General features: G+C 48.8%; 1 protein-coding gene across 8 annotated transcripts in view; it reads right to left on the bottom strand.

Annotated features, from left to right (window-relative positions):
- Positions 1–20,025, bottom strand: part of ARSG (arylsulfatase G) — a 2,325,381-nt gene that overhangs the window by 463,504 nt on the left and 1,841,852 nt on the right. For 7 of the 8 annotated variants that reach the window (XM_086930959.1, XM_086930958.1, XM_086930961.1 and 4 more), the window contains one exon: positions 16,053–16,133. The exons of the other annotated variant lie outside the window; for it this stretch is intronic. In XM_086930959.1, the coding sequence (XP_086787085.1) occupies positions 16,053–16,133 (81 nt within the window). The remainder of the gene's footprint in view (positions 1–16,052; positions 16,134–20,025) is intronic. 8 annotated transcript variants of the gene reach the window in all.

Genomic DNA, 20,025 nt, shown 5'->3' with positions numbered 1-20,025 from the left:
TAGCATGCAAACGAGGGCCCAGCTCTGTTTACACTACACAGAGAGAGCGAACGCCGAGGCAGCCTTCGTGGACCCGGCAAGCTTGAACCCCTCCGCAACAGCATTTTATCAAACGTCGTGGGGCAGGCCAAGGGCAACAGTTTTCACTTGGGCAGGGCACGTGCAAGCATAACGGCCGATGTGAGCTTTCCTATGTGCAAGAACAGATGCAAGTGCAGGGAGGACACTGCCAGTGCTGACTGCAGACTAGGGTTAACATCTTCAAGCGGCTCGTGCCTTCACCAGAGGTCCCTCCCTGGTACTTACCTCAGTACATTAAACCCTCCTTTGGGCATAGTCTTTACCCCTTTACTAAGCCTGCTAGCTGTTTGGATGATTAACAGGTCACCAAGGGCACTCATTAGTTATTCCATTTTCTTGCTCACTCTACGTGGGCTCAATGCATTTCTGCGGGGACTCGAGTTATGTGCGATGCTGGACATCAATAGCAAAGACCGCAGTAGAGCGCCTACTGGCATTTGAGATTATGTAGCGCTATACAAGGTCTTTCATATGTTAATAAAAGTGAGCAGGGTCGACAGCCCTAGATGCCAGGTTATGACGCGACAGAAGGTAAAATACACTCACTTCACACTAACAGACTGCTCCGATTATTCATTAACAAGAATTACACCAGGGGCAGACCTTCGGGTCCGTGACGTGCACTCTTGAGCCCAACAGAACAGTACTTTTGATACGGGGTTTATTTATAAAGTTTTATATAGCGCAAACTTGATCCCGAATTTGAGGCAAAGGTACCAAATCAGAACAGAGTGTTTGGATTGTTTCCCCAGTCTTTCACTATCCTAGAAAAAGGGTCCATTTGGATATAAATAAAGTATGATTATTATAGAGAACCCCAACCATGGTATTATGTTTACAATTCTGAGTTTGTGCTTCTCCAGACCAAGCACTCTTAAACTATACTGTCTACCAGTTTGGATGACACCTGGCAACCACACCTTGCAGTCCTCTGTCCTACGCAACATCTCCTATACACCGATCCACACACCCACGATCGACTGTCTCTGCGCAGTGTGCGTGACGTGAAGTGCTCCTACACCCCACACTGGCATGAGTGGCACTATGAAAAAAATTAAATGCATCTGTGTGGTGCACGGTGGCATTCCCTCCCCATGCCTCGCCCCCTTTCCGCTTCCCTCTAAATCAGCTTGAAAAAAAGCGTAGCCACACTATTTGTCTGGGTCTAAAATGAAGCAATCAACAAAAGCTGCACTGCTTGCACGACCCAACAACCCACCCACCCGCAAAGCTTAAATACAAAAAAAAACACTGAATGGATTCTCTGCAAGTAGTTCAAATTACTTGGTTTGAAACACAGGCAAACTTGGCACAGTTATCTTCGAAAACTATGTGAGGAGAAAGAAGAAAGACACATGGCCCGTCTTCATTTGAAGTGAAGTAAAGCTGGCTAGCATCTTGGCAGCGTGCTTTCCGCTCTGTAGCCATGGGCATCGAAAGGGTGCTGGGCCCTACTGCAAGCTGGCATGGGGTAAAATGCCATCAGGCCCCCTTTGCAGGTGCGGGCCGGCTGGGCATTGTTCTGGGATGCAGTCACCGTGCAGTAAAGGGGCGCACACAACAGTGTAGCAACGCCTGCCCCATTCATTCCCGGTCACTGCGGCCCTCGAGGAGAGAGCCGGAAGGAAGCCGCGGACCCGGCTGTGCACATGGCGATAGTGCGGGGTGGAAACGTGGAACCGTGGCAACCACGAAACTTAGGAAGTCTTCAGGGTGGAGTCGTGGTGTCATGGTTCAGAAACAGCTGACCTGCCTTGTCCTGCTCAGTAGCGATCAAAACTTGTGGAAACTGATGTCATGCATAATGGTAGCTCAGTGGGTGCAGGACCCGCTCCTGAGATATGCGCGGGTTCCTACCACTTACTGATACTGCCTCGCGCCTTCTGTCGAGCTTTACGTGTATTTCGTGGCACACTGGTTCGAGTGCTGCAATACGTCCAATCATACAAGCACAAAGAGACAGCCCAGTTTGCGGTATGCGCTATAAAAACAGCTCAAACCCAAATCAACAAAATACACCTCTTCAGAGTATTGAGTGATCCTGTCCCACACAAGAATTGGGCACCATTCATTATTTTAAACATTCGCATGCACCATTAGCTAAGGTAGCTCAGTGCACGAGCGCCTGCTGCAGAGACCCTCTTTTGGCCTGGAAGGCCCCAGCTCCTGCTTCCTTTTATCTGCACACAGCAAGAACCATTGTGAGGTAATATTAGCACCTTCCGCTACCGCCTAGAAACGATAGTTAGTTTCTACTATATGCTCTGCGAGCTGTCAGGGGCGATGCGGGAAGTGCACTTTAGAGCGGCCCGTACTCCTTTGAACAGGGCAGCTCCTCTGTGTGGCGCAGCCTCGGGGATTCCCTCTGGTGCGGGGTGGGTAAATACACTTTGCCGGCGTTGTGACACGGGCCGGATACCGGGGAGCAGGCAAGAAGGGGAGGCGGCGCTCAAGTGCACGCACCTTTTAATCTGCTCACTCGGGTCCCGGGAGCTCGTGGGGGGCTGCAAGGCGGGCGGTGCACTTCTCCTCGGAGATGGGTGGAGGCAGGGTGCGGGGCGGCCCCTGAGGACACGGTGTGGCGGCGGCTGCGATCAGCGGCGGCACACGGGTCAGGGCGGCCACGGCACGGCTCCAAGCACAAGGAGGCCGAGTTGGAAAGCCGGGACTTGGGGGTGCGGGCGGGGGGAGGGAGGGAGGGAGGGGGAGGACTTGCGCAGGGGTTAAAAAGTAAATTTTTTTTAAAATAAGAAAACTTACCTGACTGCCCGTGTCCGCGTCAGAGCAGAGGAAGCAGCTCTAGTAATGACGCGGCGGAGGCTCTGCCGGCGGGCAAGTCTGGCTACTAAAGGAACAGAGTTACGATAGGTTTCCCCCGGGCTGCGGGGGGGGCGGGCACTTCCGGCCGGCCGCGCTAGGATTGGCCGGCCGGCCGGTCACTTCCGGGTCGCCGCGGGCAGCGCGGCGGCCCGTCTCTAGCTCAGGCAGGCGGGCGGCGAAGTTTCCCGAGGAGTGGGCTCCCTCGCGGACCAGCAGTGACGTCGCAGCTTCACCAATCAGGAACAGGATAGTCACTGGTGCCGGCAATGCCGGACCAGATTCGGGGGCGTTCCCGGCTTTCGGCTGACGTCGCGTGACGTCGGCAAAAGCCAAAGAATCTCGGGAACGCCCCCGTGTCTGGTCCGGCATTGACGGACAGGCCCCTCGTCCAATGGCTAGGCTCCATTTATGGAGCCAGCCAATGAATGACTAGGGCCGACCCAAACCCACACACACAACTCAAGAGGTTTTTTGGCACATGCGCAAAGCGCATGGCCAGTCAAAACCTAAAAACGGAGTAAAGTCGAGACAACACCCTTCAGAGAGAAGCCAAGAGCAGGACGAGCTGGGTGAGTCACCCCCACCCATCTACACTCACAGAGCTACTGGCAGCATGTGTGCTGACCTCATTATACCCCCTTTAGTTCGTAGATGTGATTATTTGATGATTTTTTATTGAAAATGCCTATTTCTTTAACAATAGCTAAGTAACATACGTTAAGCTCGCCGTAGTTGCAAGCGCAGCTGCCTCATCATAAATTAAATGGTGTGTAGCCTTCACCCTCAGGGTGGAGCATACTATGGTTGGGCTGGTCATTCTCATGCGCATGCCACTTTGCTCAATTTAAAGTGTGCGTGGGGCGAGGCGCCTGAGAGGGACCATGCGGCTCAGGAAGGACTGGTGCAGCCTTAATTTAATTATTGCCAATGCTATCCTTGCCCGGTCTTCCGCTGCCCGCTCGCGCCTGCCACTGAAGCTGCAGGCCAGGCCTCAGGTGAGTCAATCTGTCGCCAACACATTCTCAAGTTTGAAAAGTTGATTATATCACACAGCATAATTTTCAACCTCCATGTCTTCAATGGAACTCATTTCCTCCACTACCATTAGTATGGGCTGGGACACATGACTGTCATAGCCCGACCATCCATGCAGTGCTTAACAGATGAATCTTTTCTGAATGAAATTATTGCTGGCAGTTTCAAAAGTCAACCCTGGAGATTAACATTTTTATCTACAACATCCGACCTCATAACAAATCTCTGCCTTATTATAAAGTTCGTACAGAAGCTAATGCTCCACAAATCGCTACACAGTCTTGATGTCCCGTCCACCTCCCCTCCACTAATTCTTGGTTCCACCTCTAGGAATGGCACATACAGCACACGCTTCTGTGATAACACCTTGCAATAGTTTTTTGGGACAGTTTCAAAGTTAGCCTCTCAGCCTATTTGCAGCCTGTAACATAACACAGCTACATCTAGCATTTTATTATTTAATGATTAATTAGTCAATTTGATCAAAAGTTATATTTTTTGTATTTATTTAAAATCATTAGACGTTTTGTATTAAAAGCTTACAAGTTTAATTGAATTACTTTTTTTAATTGGTTAATTATTCATTTTAAAAATTATAAAATATTTTATGTTGAATTTAATATAACTTTTACATCAAAACACGTTTATGTATATTTAATTTAAAAGTAAAAATTGTTTTTTATTTAATATGATTTCCTATGAGGTGTTAAATTCCTCATCCATTACTTTCCTTGGGAGTGGGCGTCTGTACCAGTGAGTGGCCATGTGTGGTGCTATACTCACTACAACACCGGGCTGGAGTGCATTTACTAGGGATTTGTGACCTTTTGAGTTATAGTAACTTTAGTAGTGTAGTTCGTGAATAGCAATGGGTATGTTTGTGTTAGCAGACCCTACCCTTAGCCCATCCCTACACCCATAAACTTCTCTCTACTGCTCCTTGAACCCTTCCTATTTAGTAGTAACTATTGCTCATTTCCCAGTAGCTTTCAATAGTACCTCTGACATTTACAGCTAAATCGTAGGTTTATGTGTGCGGAAACCTTCAACACTTTTACAGAAATCTCAACATAGAAAAGATAGGAGTTATGGAGGGCTCTGCTTGTAGGTTGTGAACAGCATTTTATAGTACATGAAAAGTACTACCTAATACTACTTTATGTACAACAAAATTCAGTTTGTGAATGGACCCCTTTTGATCTGTTTCAAAATCCTAACCACACCCCATGCTAAATACCTACAACAGACAGTTGTTGTTTTATGGTCACTTACACAGGTGCCAAAACGGAGCATCCTCTGTAGCCAATAAAGAGGTCCAACCAGCTGTGCATTGCATCCACTGAGGCATGAACTTTGATTCTGCAATGCTCTGCCCACAGCCTCCTCTGAGGCCTGGAGTGGTCCCTGCTAGATGTGTTCACAGTCTCCTCTACGGTCTTAACAGGACTTAACAGCTGTACAGTGTCCTCTGTGCGCTGCAAATGGATCCTGCCAGCTGTGTACACCGGCTGTTCAGAGGTCATAGTGGGTCCTGCCAGCTAGCTGTGCACAGTCTAGTCAGAAGCATGTAACCTGATCCTGCTAGCTCTAGTCAGCCTCTTCTGAGACCAGTAAATGGATGCTGACAGCTGTGTGCACAGCCTCCTTTGAGTTCCTAATGGGCCCTACCAGCTGTGTACGCAGCTTCCTTTCAGGCCTTTACATGAATGCTGCCAGATGTGTGCACAGCCTCCTCTAAGGGAGTAAATGGATCCTGCCAGGTGTTTAAGCAGCCTCATTTGAGGCTTGTAAATGGATTCTGCCAGATGTGTGCACAGCCTCCTCTAAGACTGTAAATGGATCCTGCCAGCTGTTTATGCAGCTTGCTTTGAGGCTTGTAAATGGATGTAGTCGGATGTGTGCACAGCCTCCTCCGAGACTGTAAATGGAGCCTGCCAGTTGTTTGCTCAGCCTGCTTTGAGGCTTGTAAATGGATGCTGTGAAATATCTGCACAGCCTCCGACCGAGCAGGAAGACTTCCACGGACGTCTTTGTTAGTTTGGGCTAATTTCCAGTATTCCCTTGGGTCTTTTGTTGTGGAGGAACCCTAGTGTGCCTGACCCCTATCGCAAACATGAGGCCAGCAGAGGGCAATCACCCAGGGTATATGTTTAGAGTGGGCCATGGCACTTGCACTCTGCGTATGACCCCTGTTCTCAGCGTCTATTTGGCCACTCTCCCAGCATGTGTCTGGCCTTTAGGACTGCACCCTTCTGCAATTCCAGTACAGAGATCCACTCAGAGTTGCATATGTGCCATATCATTTCTGATCTGCAGCTGGCACTTCTAGCCCAGTACTGGGGCACCTCACTCACTGATGCACCTCTACCAAAAAGTGAATTGGCATAGAGTAGAGTAGAGTTCGGGCCATCAGCGCAGTAGTTGTAGTTCGCAGCTGCAGCATGGGTGCACCAGTTGCCTCATATCAGTACTGTGGCCATGCGTCCTGCCTCGTAAATTAAATGATGCGCTTCTGAGCCTCTCAATAGTGAAGATGGGTTGGCTCTCTCTCCTGTTTACCAGCCCAGCATCATCATCTTTGTTGTAGCACATTCTGATGACCAAGTTATAGATAGAGCTACACAACTATAGGGGCAGCAATTACATGTTATGGTACGTTATTTATGTTTATATAATGCATTCTATGGAAAATATGGCCCACAGCCCAAATGCCATGTCTGTGCTTAGTTAGATGCAAGCAAAATGTTCTATTTAATGTGTTGTGTTGGAAGTTTGTGTGTGTTCGATGCTATTGAAAAGTGCTCTTTGGGGCCACATTGCAGCCAGCTGTATAGTATACTAGTATACTATGTGGGGTGTGTGCAAGGTCTATCCAGAGCGTTCTGTTCGATGCTTGCATGTGTTTTAAACTACTTACAATGCTACAGGGAGCTGCGTGCCATCCATCTACATGGTATTTCTGAGCTATGTGCTATATAGGTTCTACCCAGAGAGCGCTATTACATGTCGTTGTGTGATGTACATTATTGAAAAGTGTTGTTGGGTGCTACAGTGCACCACAACAGTCAGCTGTACGCTCTGAGGTGCACAGTCAACATACCTTTGTAAACTGGTTACTGAGGCTTAGTTTTTTTCTTGTTCCAGTACCCCCTGGGCTCCAACTATGCTTATTTCTTGCATTTGAACTTTACATTTACTGCTGTAGTGTGAGAATGAATTTCTTGAAAAGGAATATAGAGTAGGGCTGCCAAAAGGGGTAAAACCCTCACCCACTTATCTTCTAGAGCTTGGAATTCCATGCCCCAACACCTGAGGTCCTTAACCAAGGAAATCCAGTTTAGGAAACAACTTAAAACCTGGATCTTCAGCCTTTCTGACCAGTACGTGCTGGACGCCATCTAATCCCTCCTTCCTCCAACCTCATGCATACTTTCCAGTTAGCGCCAGGATGCTCCTTCCGGAGCGACAGACGCGCTTTATAAATACCAATACCAATACCAATACCAATACCAAAAGAAAAATGCCAGCCAGGTGTTTGAATACCTTGTCTTGGCAATAAATAGGGTTACAAAAGTATGTACTCATTTGTAATGTGACTTTTCTGTCTTTGTTCTCTTTAACAGTCCTGCCAAGTATCACGCATCAGATGTGACACTAACGCATTTCAGTGAGGTGCTCCGCATCACCGCACTGAAATGCTTTGTCACGCATAATGCACAGTGTCTCAGCTATCACTGTGACTGAAGTGTTGCAAAGTGTGTGTGTATGTGGCAGCTCAGCTGGCTGGAGGCGCGCTGCGGTCGGCCTGCGCTGAATTGCTGCTCCCGTAGGCTTCCTGCTGCTAGCTACAATGTATCTCTATCCAGGATTCCCGTGGCGCCATGCGGCTGAGTCACTGTTAGCCATATATTCTGCCTTACCTCACAGCCTTCCAGTTAAGTTGCGTGCAGCGTGAAAAAAACGTGTGACTGGCGTGGCGCCATGAGGACGTCCCTGTGCGCGTGGAGAGTTTGTGTTCTCCCCCCGCCCCTCCTCCCGCTCCTGAAGCGGCAGGAGTCGCGAGGGTCATTCCATTGTATTTTGCGTGCTTAGGCGGCACAGACTTTACCCGATGGGGTCTGAGCGCTTCAGTAGAGGACAGGTCTGATACATGTGAACATTATACGTGCACTGAATACGACAGGTATGTGCATCAGGCATGGCGTGGTATATCGGCCAGAGCTGCCTGCCCTGGCGCTGGGGATGCAGGTCCAAGTCAGGTCGTCGGCTCCACATCCTGCGAGGCAGGAGGCACAAGTGTCTACCGTGCGTGTACTAAGTACAAAAGGTAGCAAGTGGTACAATACATGAGTAACGTGATAGGTGTGCATGTTTCGTAAAGCGCAAGTAGAGGTGCTCACGACATCAATCGGAGGACGGATGGCGATTGACACTGCCCGCGCATGGGGTTGTCTTTGCCTTCGGGTCCTTGCAGGGAGTACTGTCACTCGGGCCACTCAACCATCGGGTCCGTGAGTGTCGCCTGGGACGGCAGAGACACCTCGCCCACGGTCACTCGGTATCAGCCCCCCCGTTCCCGGCGTTCGTATTTGTGCACTACATGAAAGCTTGTGCAGACGCCATTTTGAGGCGGCCGGGGACAGGGCAAGCCTAGACTTACACTCAGTTGTAGAAGCGGAGGTCACTCTTCCCTCTCTGATGAGCACGTGTAGTTTAGGCAGGTTCGTGCGGGGGGAGTTTTGTGTCACGCTTTGAGGGCCCGCATGTTTACCGTGCGTGCCCGCTCCGGGAGCCCACGTTTTCACGGGGTACGTTCAGTGTTAGCCCTGCGCTGGCCGAGATGCATCTCACGGGGCTGGTGTCGCACCGGCGGCGTATTGCTATATTCTCCAGCCTGCTAGAGGTGAAGGGTACAGAGTTCCTATGGCCCGGCGGTTCTACTGTGACGGTTATTTATATTTCGCGAGGGTGAGTATCCGCACTCCTATAGCGGGAGTTAACACGTTTATTTGGAGAGTACTGGCACGCTTCGAAGCTAGCAGGTGCTCTGGCCCAGGGTACCTGCACTTCTTTTTTAATTTCAAGCACGTGAAGAGAGGACCCTAAGTATTTTATTCCTCACGCTTTGGTCCTCCGGGACATCCGCAGAAATTCTAGGGCTGAGGAGTGGCGAGTGCTTATGTTAGTTAGCCCTTTGGCAGATTACATCCAGCCACTTACAAGGCCTGCGCACTGTGCTGTCTACTAGCCAGGGCTTTATAGGAGCTGATTTTATAATGGCCAATGTGTGCTCGCAGCAGTGGGCATCTATGTACACTACCTTTTAGGCCTCCTTCCAGCGCAGACCTTTGTCAAGCAGCCCCAGTCGCCTAATGGCATAGGCACTGGCCTTCCAAGGCAGGGATTGTGATTTGGGGTCCTAGCCGGGATGGGAACAGTTTCTTTGGTTTGTGTCTGAGTGCGCCACAACGTGACAGTACCGATATGGGAGAGCATTTTAGGCGAACATGTTGCAAGCTAATTACAGACCTGTTCTCCTGGGCATGCAGTACACGAGTTGGCATACAGGGCTTTACAAGAGGAATGCGTCAGGCGTGCATGCTACAAGCGTACAAGTTGTGGGGTGTTTTAAGAGTGAAGTGAAGTGCGCAGTTTCAGTAGTGGACCAAGCACAGAGAGAAGGTTAACACGTCGTTGAGGCAGACCCTCATACCATAAGAACACCCTGGGAGGTCCCTCCAGAGTCAAGGAGATTATAATATTCTAGATTAAGAGGCTCCTTTTAGACAATAGCGAGGGCATGGCAATTCAGGCGGAGGGGGCCATTGGATGAAAAGTAAACAGTGCAGCAGTCATTTGATTTACCATTAGAATAAGTAATTGTTTTCACCTGTCCCGACTCCTTATGTGAATGTATGTGGTCGACCTGCTTCTCGCTTCTGTCAAACAGGCTTGCACTTGGTTGTGTGCGGCAGTGTGGGCCTTGTCCCATTACAGTGAATTCACATTGTCATATGAGGGGGGACAGGGCTCTATTCGGGAGGTTTTGTTTTAAATGCAGGAACCACTGGAGAACCTATCTACCCACTTGGGGGGCCACCTGAGGTGCATCAGGATGTCACCATAGCAAACTGGCATTCGTGTGGGGCTGTGGGCGCAGCTGGGCGGTGCGAAGTCCACCAGATGGGGTGTTGCATGTCCCCCTCGAGTCGCAGATCAAGGGGCAGTTTCTTGGGCAGGCTCCTGCTTTATTCAGTGTGCAGAGATCCTGCATGCGTAGTTCAGGGCTCGGTCTATCTCTTGTGCTGCACTTACATACGTCCTCCAGTACCTACAAGTTTCAAGCTTGCCCATTTCTCTAACGCCAGTGGAGGGCTAGCAACCTTGAGGGCTACCAAGCGAACTAGGGCAGGTGTAGTTCCACATCGAGGGTCCCTTGGTCAGCAGGTAGGGTTACCCGGGATAGGACGTCAGCTTTAGTGTGAGGGGATTTGCCTGGGTCACCCAATAGGGGATGCAGTGCCTGCCTCTGTAATTTTCGACTTTGGTACAGGACGGCTATTTCTTCCAGGTAGCACCGCATTGGTCCCTGTTTTCCATAAGAAGTTTATTGGGGCAGGGGAGAGACCCTTTCATACTTTTCGCCGGCCTTTCAAGACACAGCATTACACATTTTGGGTCTTGAAACATGCTTGCTGTTACTGCCTCCGAGATAGCTTATGCTCCATTGCTTGGGGCCGGATGTACCAGGGGGCCTCACAGCGACGGCAGTGCCGAGCTGATCGCACAACAGTATTTGTGGCATCCTCCTCTGTCATGCACTTGGGTAGATATGTATACAAGCGGCTATTTACCGCAAGTACATGTCCCAGCGGGCGATGCTTTACTTCCTCCAGATAGAGCCAGTAGGATGCTGCTCAGCATCTCGTGCGGCGAGTAATTTGGGTAAATAAGCGATGGGATCGCTCTTATCAGCTATTATGTAAAATTTAATGGCTGTGTGGAAACTTATCTTGGCACCTTAATGTTATACAATTTACAGATTTGCTGTCTGGGCTTACTCTTGTGGCGCTCAATTGGGAGGGGCCCTCACTTATTTCCCCGCTTAGTGTGCGGGGGCCACATGATCTATCTGGTATCCTAACACCCCTATTGCTTGTTTTCTCTCGGATGGGTGGTGTCTTTGCTCGGTGGGCTCCTATCAGGAATTGGACACACGGCTTCACGATCACGTTTACGTGTTGTTGGGATCCCCTGGCTTGCGCTGGAACAGCCTCGTGAATGAACTTGAGTAACCTATAGATTCCTTAGGAGCCCCTCCCAAGGTGAGAAGTTGGCCTGTGGTATTGTTGCCTCCAATTCTTGGGGCACCTTGGATCAGTCTAAAACTCCCTTATGGCGGGGGTTGTAAGTCAACCTTATAGACAAGCTATCCTTAGGTAGCATGGACTAAGCAGCCTCCAGGCTAAACTAGTGGGCATGTGATGCCTGCTGTTTTACCATTGCAATCCTGTATATCAAATGTAAGGCCACCACGCAAGTTATATTCTATAAATTTATGTATTTAGCACTAGTATACCCCTCTGTACTCTTCTCGGGTATAGATGCACAAGCGTTTAAACAAAGCTCAGTTTACAGTTGATTATCCGGAGAACTGCGTTTCGGCAGAAGTGTAAATTAACTGGGGTAGTTTGCTGACGCTTTGTGTGAAGGTGCGTGGTGGGTCTAAGTGGCATTCGCTGGATCCCCTACTGTATAGAGGATAGGAAGCGATATCAGCAGGGGAGGCCCCTCATCACCTGGTCTTTTACCTAGGGGTATGACCTCACGAACCTGGGATAGTCTACACTATTGCTGTAGAAGAATTTGTACCTGGGGGTGATATGCAGTTTAGTGTCAGTGGGGCATTGGTTTCAGCAGGCATGTCATGATGCGGGTCAGGATCATAAGGGGGCACTTGGTTTCAGTCAAAGCAATCCCTTGGTGGTGGTCGTAAGTCAACCTTATAGACAAGCTACCTCAGAGGCAGCATGGCCTAAGCTGCTTCCAGACTAGAACCCAAGAGGGCAGGTGAAGCCATCGGTTTTACCACTTCAATCCTGCATTAGCATATGAAGGGACACCACCCAAGTTATATAGTATAATATATGTATTGATCCCTACAATAGCCCCTGTGCTCTTTTGAGTATAGCAGCACAAGCGTTCAATGTAAGGACAGTTTCTCTATGTTTATGTGGAGCACGGCGTTACAGCAGTGGTGGTAACTTACCTGCGTGTAGTCTGCTGACGCTTTGTGTGAAGGTGTGTGGTTGAGTCTCAGTGGCAAGCTCTGGAACGCCTATTGTATGATACGAAGCGCCTTCAGCAGTGGGGGCCCCTCCTCATCACTTAGTCATTTGCCTGGTAGTATGACCTCACGAACCGGGGATGGTTACACTAATGTTGTAAAGGAATAGGGACCCGAGGGTATCTGCAGATTAGTGGCAGAGGGGCCTTGGTTTCATCAAGCATGTAATGTTCATGTCAGGATCTAAGGTCACTTTGAGGTGGAAAGGGTCCACCTCTCACCTGTCGTTTTGGTCTTATTCCTATTGGACTGACGAGAAGCTCTGCAGAGCAAGGGTTGCAGGTTCCCTAAGTAGCAAAGTGGTGGGGGGCCCGGACGGCGACAGTGGCCGCCGGCCGGGCTGTGGCGGAGTTACAGGGCGATCCGGAAGCAGAGAGGTGCAGCACTGTACTTCAGCGGGCACATAGGGGTGCCAGAGCCTAACCTGGAACCTCACGGGAGGTCCACGAACCCGTGTCGGCACCCCAGTAGTCCTTCGGGTGGTTGTGTGCCTGTGCAACCGGGGGTTTGCCTAGATACGCCCCGCGAGGTGCGTGAGTAGAGTAATTACCATAATGGCGCAGCAGATGGGTGGTTCGCCACTGTGCAGCTTGGCTCATCAGGCGGGCAGGTGGCGAGAAGGCGGCCTGCCCTTGGATCGCCTGTAAGATAACCCACCGTGATTACATAATGTTGTATGTAATAAACCTGCAGCAACTTCCCAATCTAACACTGGTGTCTGTGTGCTATTTGCGGGATGTTGGGTATGTTGGGGCGGGGGGTTCTGTTGACCTGATGGGACTAAGCAGCTGCCCGAGGCCACCCTGTGGCCATCAGGAGGGCGGGCCCTTAGTCCCAGAGGGCTTCCCCCACCCCCCCCACCTACTCTGGTTCCACTCCCCCCCGAGCAGGAGGCGCCCGGCTGGAGGGTGGGCGGGCTCGTGACGCGCGTCCGGGGCAGCAGGCAAGGCGAGGGATATATATCCTCCCCTCGCCATTTTACTAGCCTCTTTGCCGCTCCGGACGTTGCGCATCGGGTCTCTGGACACTCTTTTCCCTCCCTACCTCTTACCCTGAGTGTCAGCGAAGGGGGGAGTACCTGGGGGAACTTAATGTGTTCTTTTTCGTTGCAGGCGGAGTTACAGGGCGATCGGAAGCAGAGAGGTGCAGCACTGTACTTCAGCGGGCACATAGGGGTGCCAGAGCCTAACCTGGAACCTCACGGGAGGTCCAGGAACCCGTGTTGGCGCCCCAGTAGTCCTTCGGGCGGTTGTGTGCCTGTGCAACTGGGGGTTTGCCTAGATACGCCCCGCAAGGGGCATGAGTAGAGTAATTACCATAATGGCGCAGCAGATGGGTGGTTCGCCACTGTGCTGCTTGGCTCATCAGGCGGGCAGCTGGCGAGAAGGCGGCCTTGCCCTTGGATCGCCTGTAAGATAACCCACCGTGATTACATAATGTTGTATGTAATAAACCTGCAGCAACTTTTCCCAATCTAACACTGTTGTCTGTGTGCTATTTGCGGGATGTTGGGTATGTTGGGGCGGGGGGTTCTGTTGACCTGATGGGACTATGCAGCTGCCCGAGGCCACCCTGTGGCCATCAGGAGGGCGGGCCCTTAGTCCCAGAGGGCTTCCCCCACCCCCCCACCTACTCTGGTTCCACTCCCCCCCCCGGGCAGGAGGCGCCCGGCTGGAGGGTGGGCGGGCTCGTGACGCGCGTCCGGGGCAGCAGGCAAGGCGAGGGATATATATCCTCCCCTCGCCATTTTACTAGCCTCTTTGCCGCTCCGGACGTTGCGCATCGGGTCTCTGGACACTCTTTTCCCTCCCTACCTCTTACCCTGAGTGTCGGCGAAGGGGGGAGTACCTGGGGGAACTTAATGTGTTCTTTTTCGTTGCAGGCGGAGTTACAGGGCGATCCGGAAGCAGAGAGGTGCAGCACTGTACTTCAGCGGGCACATAGGGGTGCCAGAGCCTAACCTGGAACCTCACGGGAGGTCCAGGAACCCGTGTTGGCGCCCCAGTAGTCCTTCGGGCGGTTGTGTGCCTGTGCAACTGGGGGTTTGCCTAGATACGCCCCGCAAGGGGCATGAGGAGAGTAATTACCATAATGGCGCAGCAGATGGGTGGTTCGCCACTTTGCTGCTTGGCTCATCAGGCGGGCAGGTGGCGAGAATGCGGCCTGCCCTTGGATCGCCCGTAAGATAACCCACCGTGATTACATAATGTTGTATGTAATAAACCTGCAGCAACTTTTCCCAATCTAACACTGGTGTCTGTGTGCTATTTGTGGGATGTTGGGTATGTTGGGGCGGGGGGTTCTGTTGACCTGATGGGACTATGTACTAGGTCCGCAGCGCTGCAGCTCGCACCATCCCTTTTGTGGCCTTTAATAACCGCTCACCTGCAACTAGATAATTTCAAGTATAATAATGTTTAATTCCGTGCCGGTTTAGAGAGAGTGCGTCACGGTTGCAGCAGTCACCAGAACTCACTAAGAACACAGCCCGACAGCCACCTGGACCCCCAAGTAAGACAAATGGGGGGTGAGGGGGAGGGGGTGTGGGGGGGGGTTTGGGGCGGTGGCTCGCACATTGAGGCCTGAGCTGCCAGCTGCCTCGAGTCGCACACACACCAGTCAGGCAGCGCTACCTGCTTGAAAATCATTGAAAGCAGAAAAGTTGGCCCACAAAATCATGGGGATGGGAGTGATTGAAGGATGACATTTGGGGTCCCCTGGGTGGGGGATCAGTGCAGCCTAAATGAGCCTCATGAACCCCACATGTTTTCTCGGCAGGGAGGAGGGATGAGAAGGGTGCTTACGGCCCGAGACATGTCTGTCATACTTTTGGCGGTTGGAACAGGGGCAGGGGATGTTAGAGGGTCTAGGCCTGGTTGGGGGAGCACTATGTGCTTCTCCCATCTTGTCCTACGCTGGAGACTTCTCTTAGGCAGTTCTGTGTCTGCTTTGCGGGGTCAGACTGGGGTTTGAGACCAGAATCTCTTAAATCCACTGAATCTATGAAAATGTCACACATAATCAATCTGAAACTTTAGTAGCTATTCTCAAATGGGTGTACTTTCCAATATTTACATGATTCCCTCGTCTTCATTGCTTGATTTTGCTAGCGAGAAAGTGCCACTCATAGTCGTTGAAATGTCACTCATAGATGCACTGAAATTATGAAAATGTCACACATAGCAATCTGAAACCTTAGCAGCTATGCTTTAAGTATCAGTTATGGATCTCACCATTAAGCCAGCCCCAGAACACAATTAATGTGCATTCTAATTATATTTGCTGTTCGAAATATACACAGATAAGTGCTGAAAATATGGCTTTAGGTGACTGCTTATTTTTGTCAGTAGGGCAAAGTGGTAGGTGGTGATCCGGGCCACCGGGAGGTGGTGGTGGGGGGGGGGGGCTCATTGTGCTTTGCAGGGGAGCCCCCTCAAGTTTCTTCGTTACGCCACGGTTCAGCAAGCCAGTGAAATATGTCCATGCTATACATTCGAGGTTATTATTCCGCTCTAGCGCCACAAACAAAAACGGCGGAAAGACACTCTGCAGGCCCCATTCACATTTGTGCGCCATTCTTTGGTTTTCCATGACCAAAGATTCTGAGCACTTCAGGCCCTGACAGTGTTCCTTTGTTTCATTGATAAACAAGCCCCTGGTCTCCGGCCGGACTAGCCCAGGATATAATTACGAGGAGTTACTTAACTATCATATAAACCACGGAATGCCACAATAGCTGACAAAAAGCGCGCGCTCACTGGCACTGTACCTCGTTCAGCCTGCCATGCGCCGATGAATGGCCCGACACTTCCTGCCAACTCGCACTTCTGAGCCCACGGTCCATTATCCCCTAAAAAGACAAATGCGTTTAAAGAGAATAAGTATAAAAGTAGGACACGACAATTAGTTAACGCGGGTAGAAAATCACAGGCCTGCAATTCTAGCATTGTCCCAATCTGACGTGGAAAGAGTAATTTCTGTCAGGACAGCAAATTTACAATTCCCTTTTGTGCGCCCTCTCTCATGGAACAGAAAGCGACAAACGGAGGAGAAAGGACTGGACGACCCTCACAAAGTATCAACGTCTCTTTTCAAATTAGAGCACATCGCGAGCGTTATCACTATACAGAAATGGTGAAATAAAGGCGTCTTGAAACATGGCTTTATAGCCACATAGTAGGCACTGTTTTGGCTCTGTGGAAGTATTGAGTTGTAAGTTCCCTCAGCAACCCGGGTTAGAAGGAATTAACACATTCAGTAAACTAAGATACAAACAGAAACCTGCGGTTTCGAACTAGCTCCAAACAAGCATTGGCAAAGCCCTTATTTCTGACGTTGGCCCTCAGCATTTTGCTTTTGTCAATGCTGGTTTTGGTTTTTCAAGGTTTTGAAAATTGTTTGAAAACTGCTGGGTCCTCATCAATCTAAAACAAATTTAGAAAAAGCAACAAAAAAAAGACCTCAAACAGCACACATCGCCATAGTACTCCCTAGGACTACTTAGTGTGTGGATGTCGTCCTTGTAAAAGAGTGGAATGCTGATACAGTGAACTTAGCCAATGGCTGAAGTGGGCTGGCCCATGCTGAATGGTGTGACAGGATGAAGACAAATATGAATGATGCGCTTATCTGACCAATGGATGAAGAGAGGTGGCTGAAAGCTCCTAGCAACATACCATACATATACGTTTAGCACAATCAAAAGGTCTTGGCTAATACCAGCCCTAAAAATCTGAACACATTCTATGTGTTGTATAAAAGGATTGCTATGGACTGTCTAAAAATAACACCAAAAGATAATGACTGACTAGCATAATTGCCAATCTACAAAACCAGTGCTAGAAAACATAAAACATTGGGTATATAAATAGTATATAAACATTGGTGACCTTAAAAGCACAATTTTTTAAATATTGCAGCTTTCAATATACTGTTGTTATTTAATATTAATAAATAAGTGCAATTTCTCTAGTGATAGATACTAAGTGTTCAAACATACATATAGGGCACATATTCTTATATATAAACAGGTGGAGTCAAAACCAACTGAATCCTCCAGGGAGAGGTGTGGCGCCGCGGCTAGGGCGACTGACTCTGGAATCTGGGGATCACGGATCGGTTCCTGACACCGGCAGCAGATTAGCCCAGCACCATGTGACTCTGGGCAATAGCTTGCTTAATCTTCCCGACGGCCCCCAGCGCCTAGAGACCCTTACGGGTGATTGTACGCTTTACAAATGTGGATTATCATTATTATCCTCAGCCTTTTTTTCAGTCTCCCCTACCAGGCAGCGTGAGAGTCTAGTGGTGGGCTTCCCAAAAATATACAGTAGGTTTATAGCCCATCTACTACTTACCATTGATTAGCTGTGCCACTCTCATTTGCTTGCCCCCTTACCATCCTTTTGATTGGTTGACTTCAAACCTTCCATTGCATTTTTAGGGAGCTACTTTCTTCTTTTTGGTTAAGCATTCCATGAGAGTGCATGTGGTTTTCAGCTCTCTCCCTCATGTGCTTCGGCTCACTCTAAATACCCACCCCTTTTCGTGCGCCATGTTGTCCTCTCCCTCGTGTGCTGTCAGACCTCTCTCTTGTGTTTCTCCCTAACCAAACTCTCCATGTTGCCCTCTCCTTCTTGTCCTGCTTTTCCCTTTCTCCCCACCTTTGCTTTTCTCCATCTGTTCCTCTTATGTCGATTGTGTAGGAGAGTAGGATCTGCTTCTTATAGTTACCCCCACTTTTTGCTGATGTTTCACTGTTTTCGACTTAGACTGGCTGGGATCATGCTATCCAGGACCCCAGCCTAGCTGCTTTCTCCTCTAAATTGGTTGCATGTACTTTAGGTACATTCCAGATTGGATTCTGGGGTACCCTTATAAGTCCCCTGTATACGGTATACTATTTTCCTAGGGCATAGGCCCCCACCTGTGTCACTACCTTGGGTGGGTCCTTGGGGTCCCAGCGATTCTATGTGCTCTAGGCACTGTGTCTAGTCAAGTCGTGGTTGTTATACGACTTTCTTAGTATATGGTTTGGTCTCCCCCTGGAGCCCACTGTGTATTGTGCTATTTACTGTCGTTCTAGTGATTTAATAGTGTGTACTTTGGTCTCTAATCTCATAAAGAGGTTAGTAAAGAGTGTTTAGTAATAAATACATATATTTTATATATTCCTTGTGTCGTTCTCCTTTCATTTGGTCATTCAGGAGGTTATGATCTGGTAAAACAAGCTGCTTTACATTCCTTGGAGACTTAGCCTGAAGACTGCTCTCCATAGCTACCACTAGGATAGCTTTCAATAAAGGTTGTATTTAACCTAACCATCAATACGGGTTGTTTGGACTGGTACAAGGTGCCCACTATAATTAGTGGTCAACATATACAAGGCCAACTTCTCACAACCTGACCCCAGTGGCCCTTTTTATTTTAGTTCTTCGCACGACCAGGCAGGAAATTGCTGCCAGCCCCTCCACAATATAAAAACGATTCAGTACTACAGAAATATTGTTTTGTAATTACCAATCCAGTTGGATCTGTTATAAAAAATGGCAGTCACATAATTTTTAAGGCACTTTTACATCCTCAATTGTTTGCTGTGCTGTTTTAGCACTCTTCCCAGATTCCAGCAACAGAAAGGGTGAAAAACTATTTTAAGGCAATTTTCCAAGAGGTAGTCAATATATTCTATTTTGGGGGTTTCTACCTACGTGCTATTCTGAAACGTTGACAAATTCTAAATTCTACAAGGGATCATTTGTTTAGGGTGCTCACAGGTTTCCTATATAATCTAAAAATGTAATAAAAAAAGAATAATGAACATAAGTGGGAAAAAATAGAAATAGGGGAGAATACATTTGTCTAATATTCTGCCCTGATGTCCAACTTACAAAAAATAAAACACTGTCAGGTCTGTCAGTGACTTGATGAAGTGTGTAGTGTTTATCAGATGTACGAAAACATTAGATGCCCACAGTCATCAACCGATCAGCACCTTTAAATAATTTTTCATTGAGTTTCGACCATGCTTTAATGTATTAGGTAAAATCTAATGAATTAAAAAAGGGTATTAAGAAAAGCTATGCATTTTTTTAAATGCGCCCCAAAATCTGAGTTAAAGAATAGGGCTTATTTTACCACTTTAAATTTGGAGTTACCCATAATAACATGTGAGTCAAAGGGAGTGCATTGCTTATTTATACACACTAACCTACATGTGGAATCTAAACAATTTAGACAAATTCAATAGCGAATAACAAACTTTCTAATAGTCTGTGGTCCCACACTTCCTGCTGGAAAACAATACCCCTCATGTGAGAGCAGGCCAATTGCACTGACAGGAAAGGTCTGGAAATACCATCGCAATGTCAAGATGTTTTAATTAAGTTACATTGATTCTTGTATTAGTGGTAGTTGTGGTATTTGGGCTTCGGGTTGGCAGCAGCCAAGATAACCTACCAACCCTAGATGCTTTTGAAACTAGACACCTTGGGGAGTCTCTGATGGTGAGGCTTGTATGGCTCCCACTACTTTTTTTTTTAACCAAGAATGCCCTGCAAACATCAAACTTAAAGTTCTGCAATTTCTGTTTGGGAAACGTCTAGAATTTGCTAGGATTAAAACAAGTCCTCCCACCCAGCGTTCCAAAATGTCTCCAAACAAAATGGTACTCCACTTGCCCACTTGTGTGGATAAACCTATTGCTCAGGTGAGGATAGACAACAGCATTGTTATGTAGAAACATC

Source organism: Lissotriton vulgaris, chromosome 7, assembly GCF_964263255.1.
Source record: "Lissotriton vulgaris chromosome 7, aLisVul1.2, whole genome shotgun sequence".
NCBI classification, from domain to species: domain Eukaryota; kingdom Metazoa; phylum Chordata; class Amphibia; order Caudata; family Salamandridae; genus Lissotriton; species Lissotriton vulgaris.
Note: the sequence above shows the minus strand (reverse complement) of the source record. Positions and strands in the feature narration are given on the sequence as shown.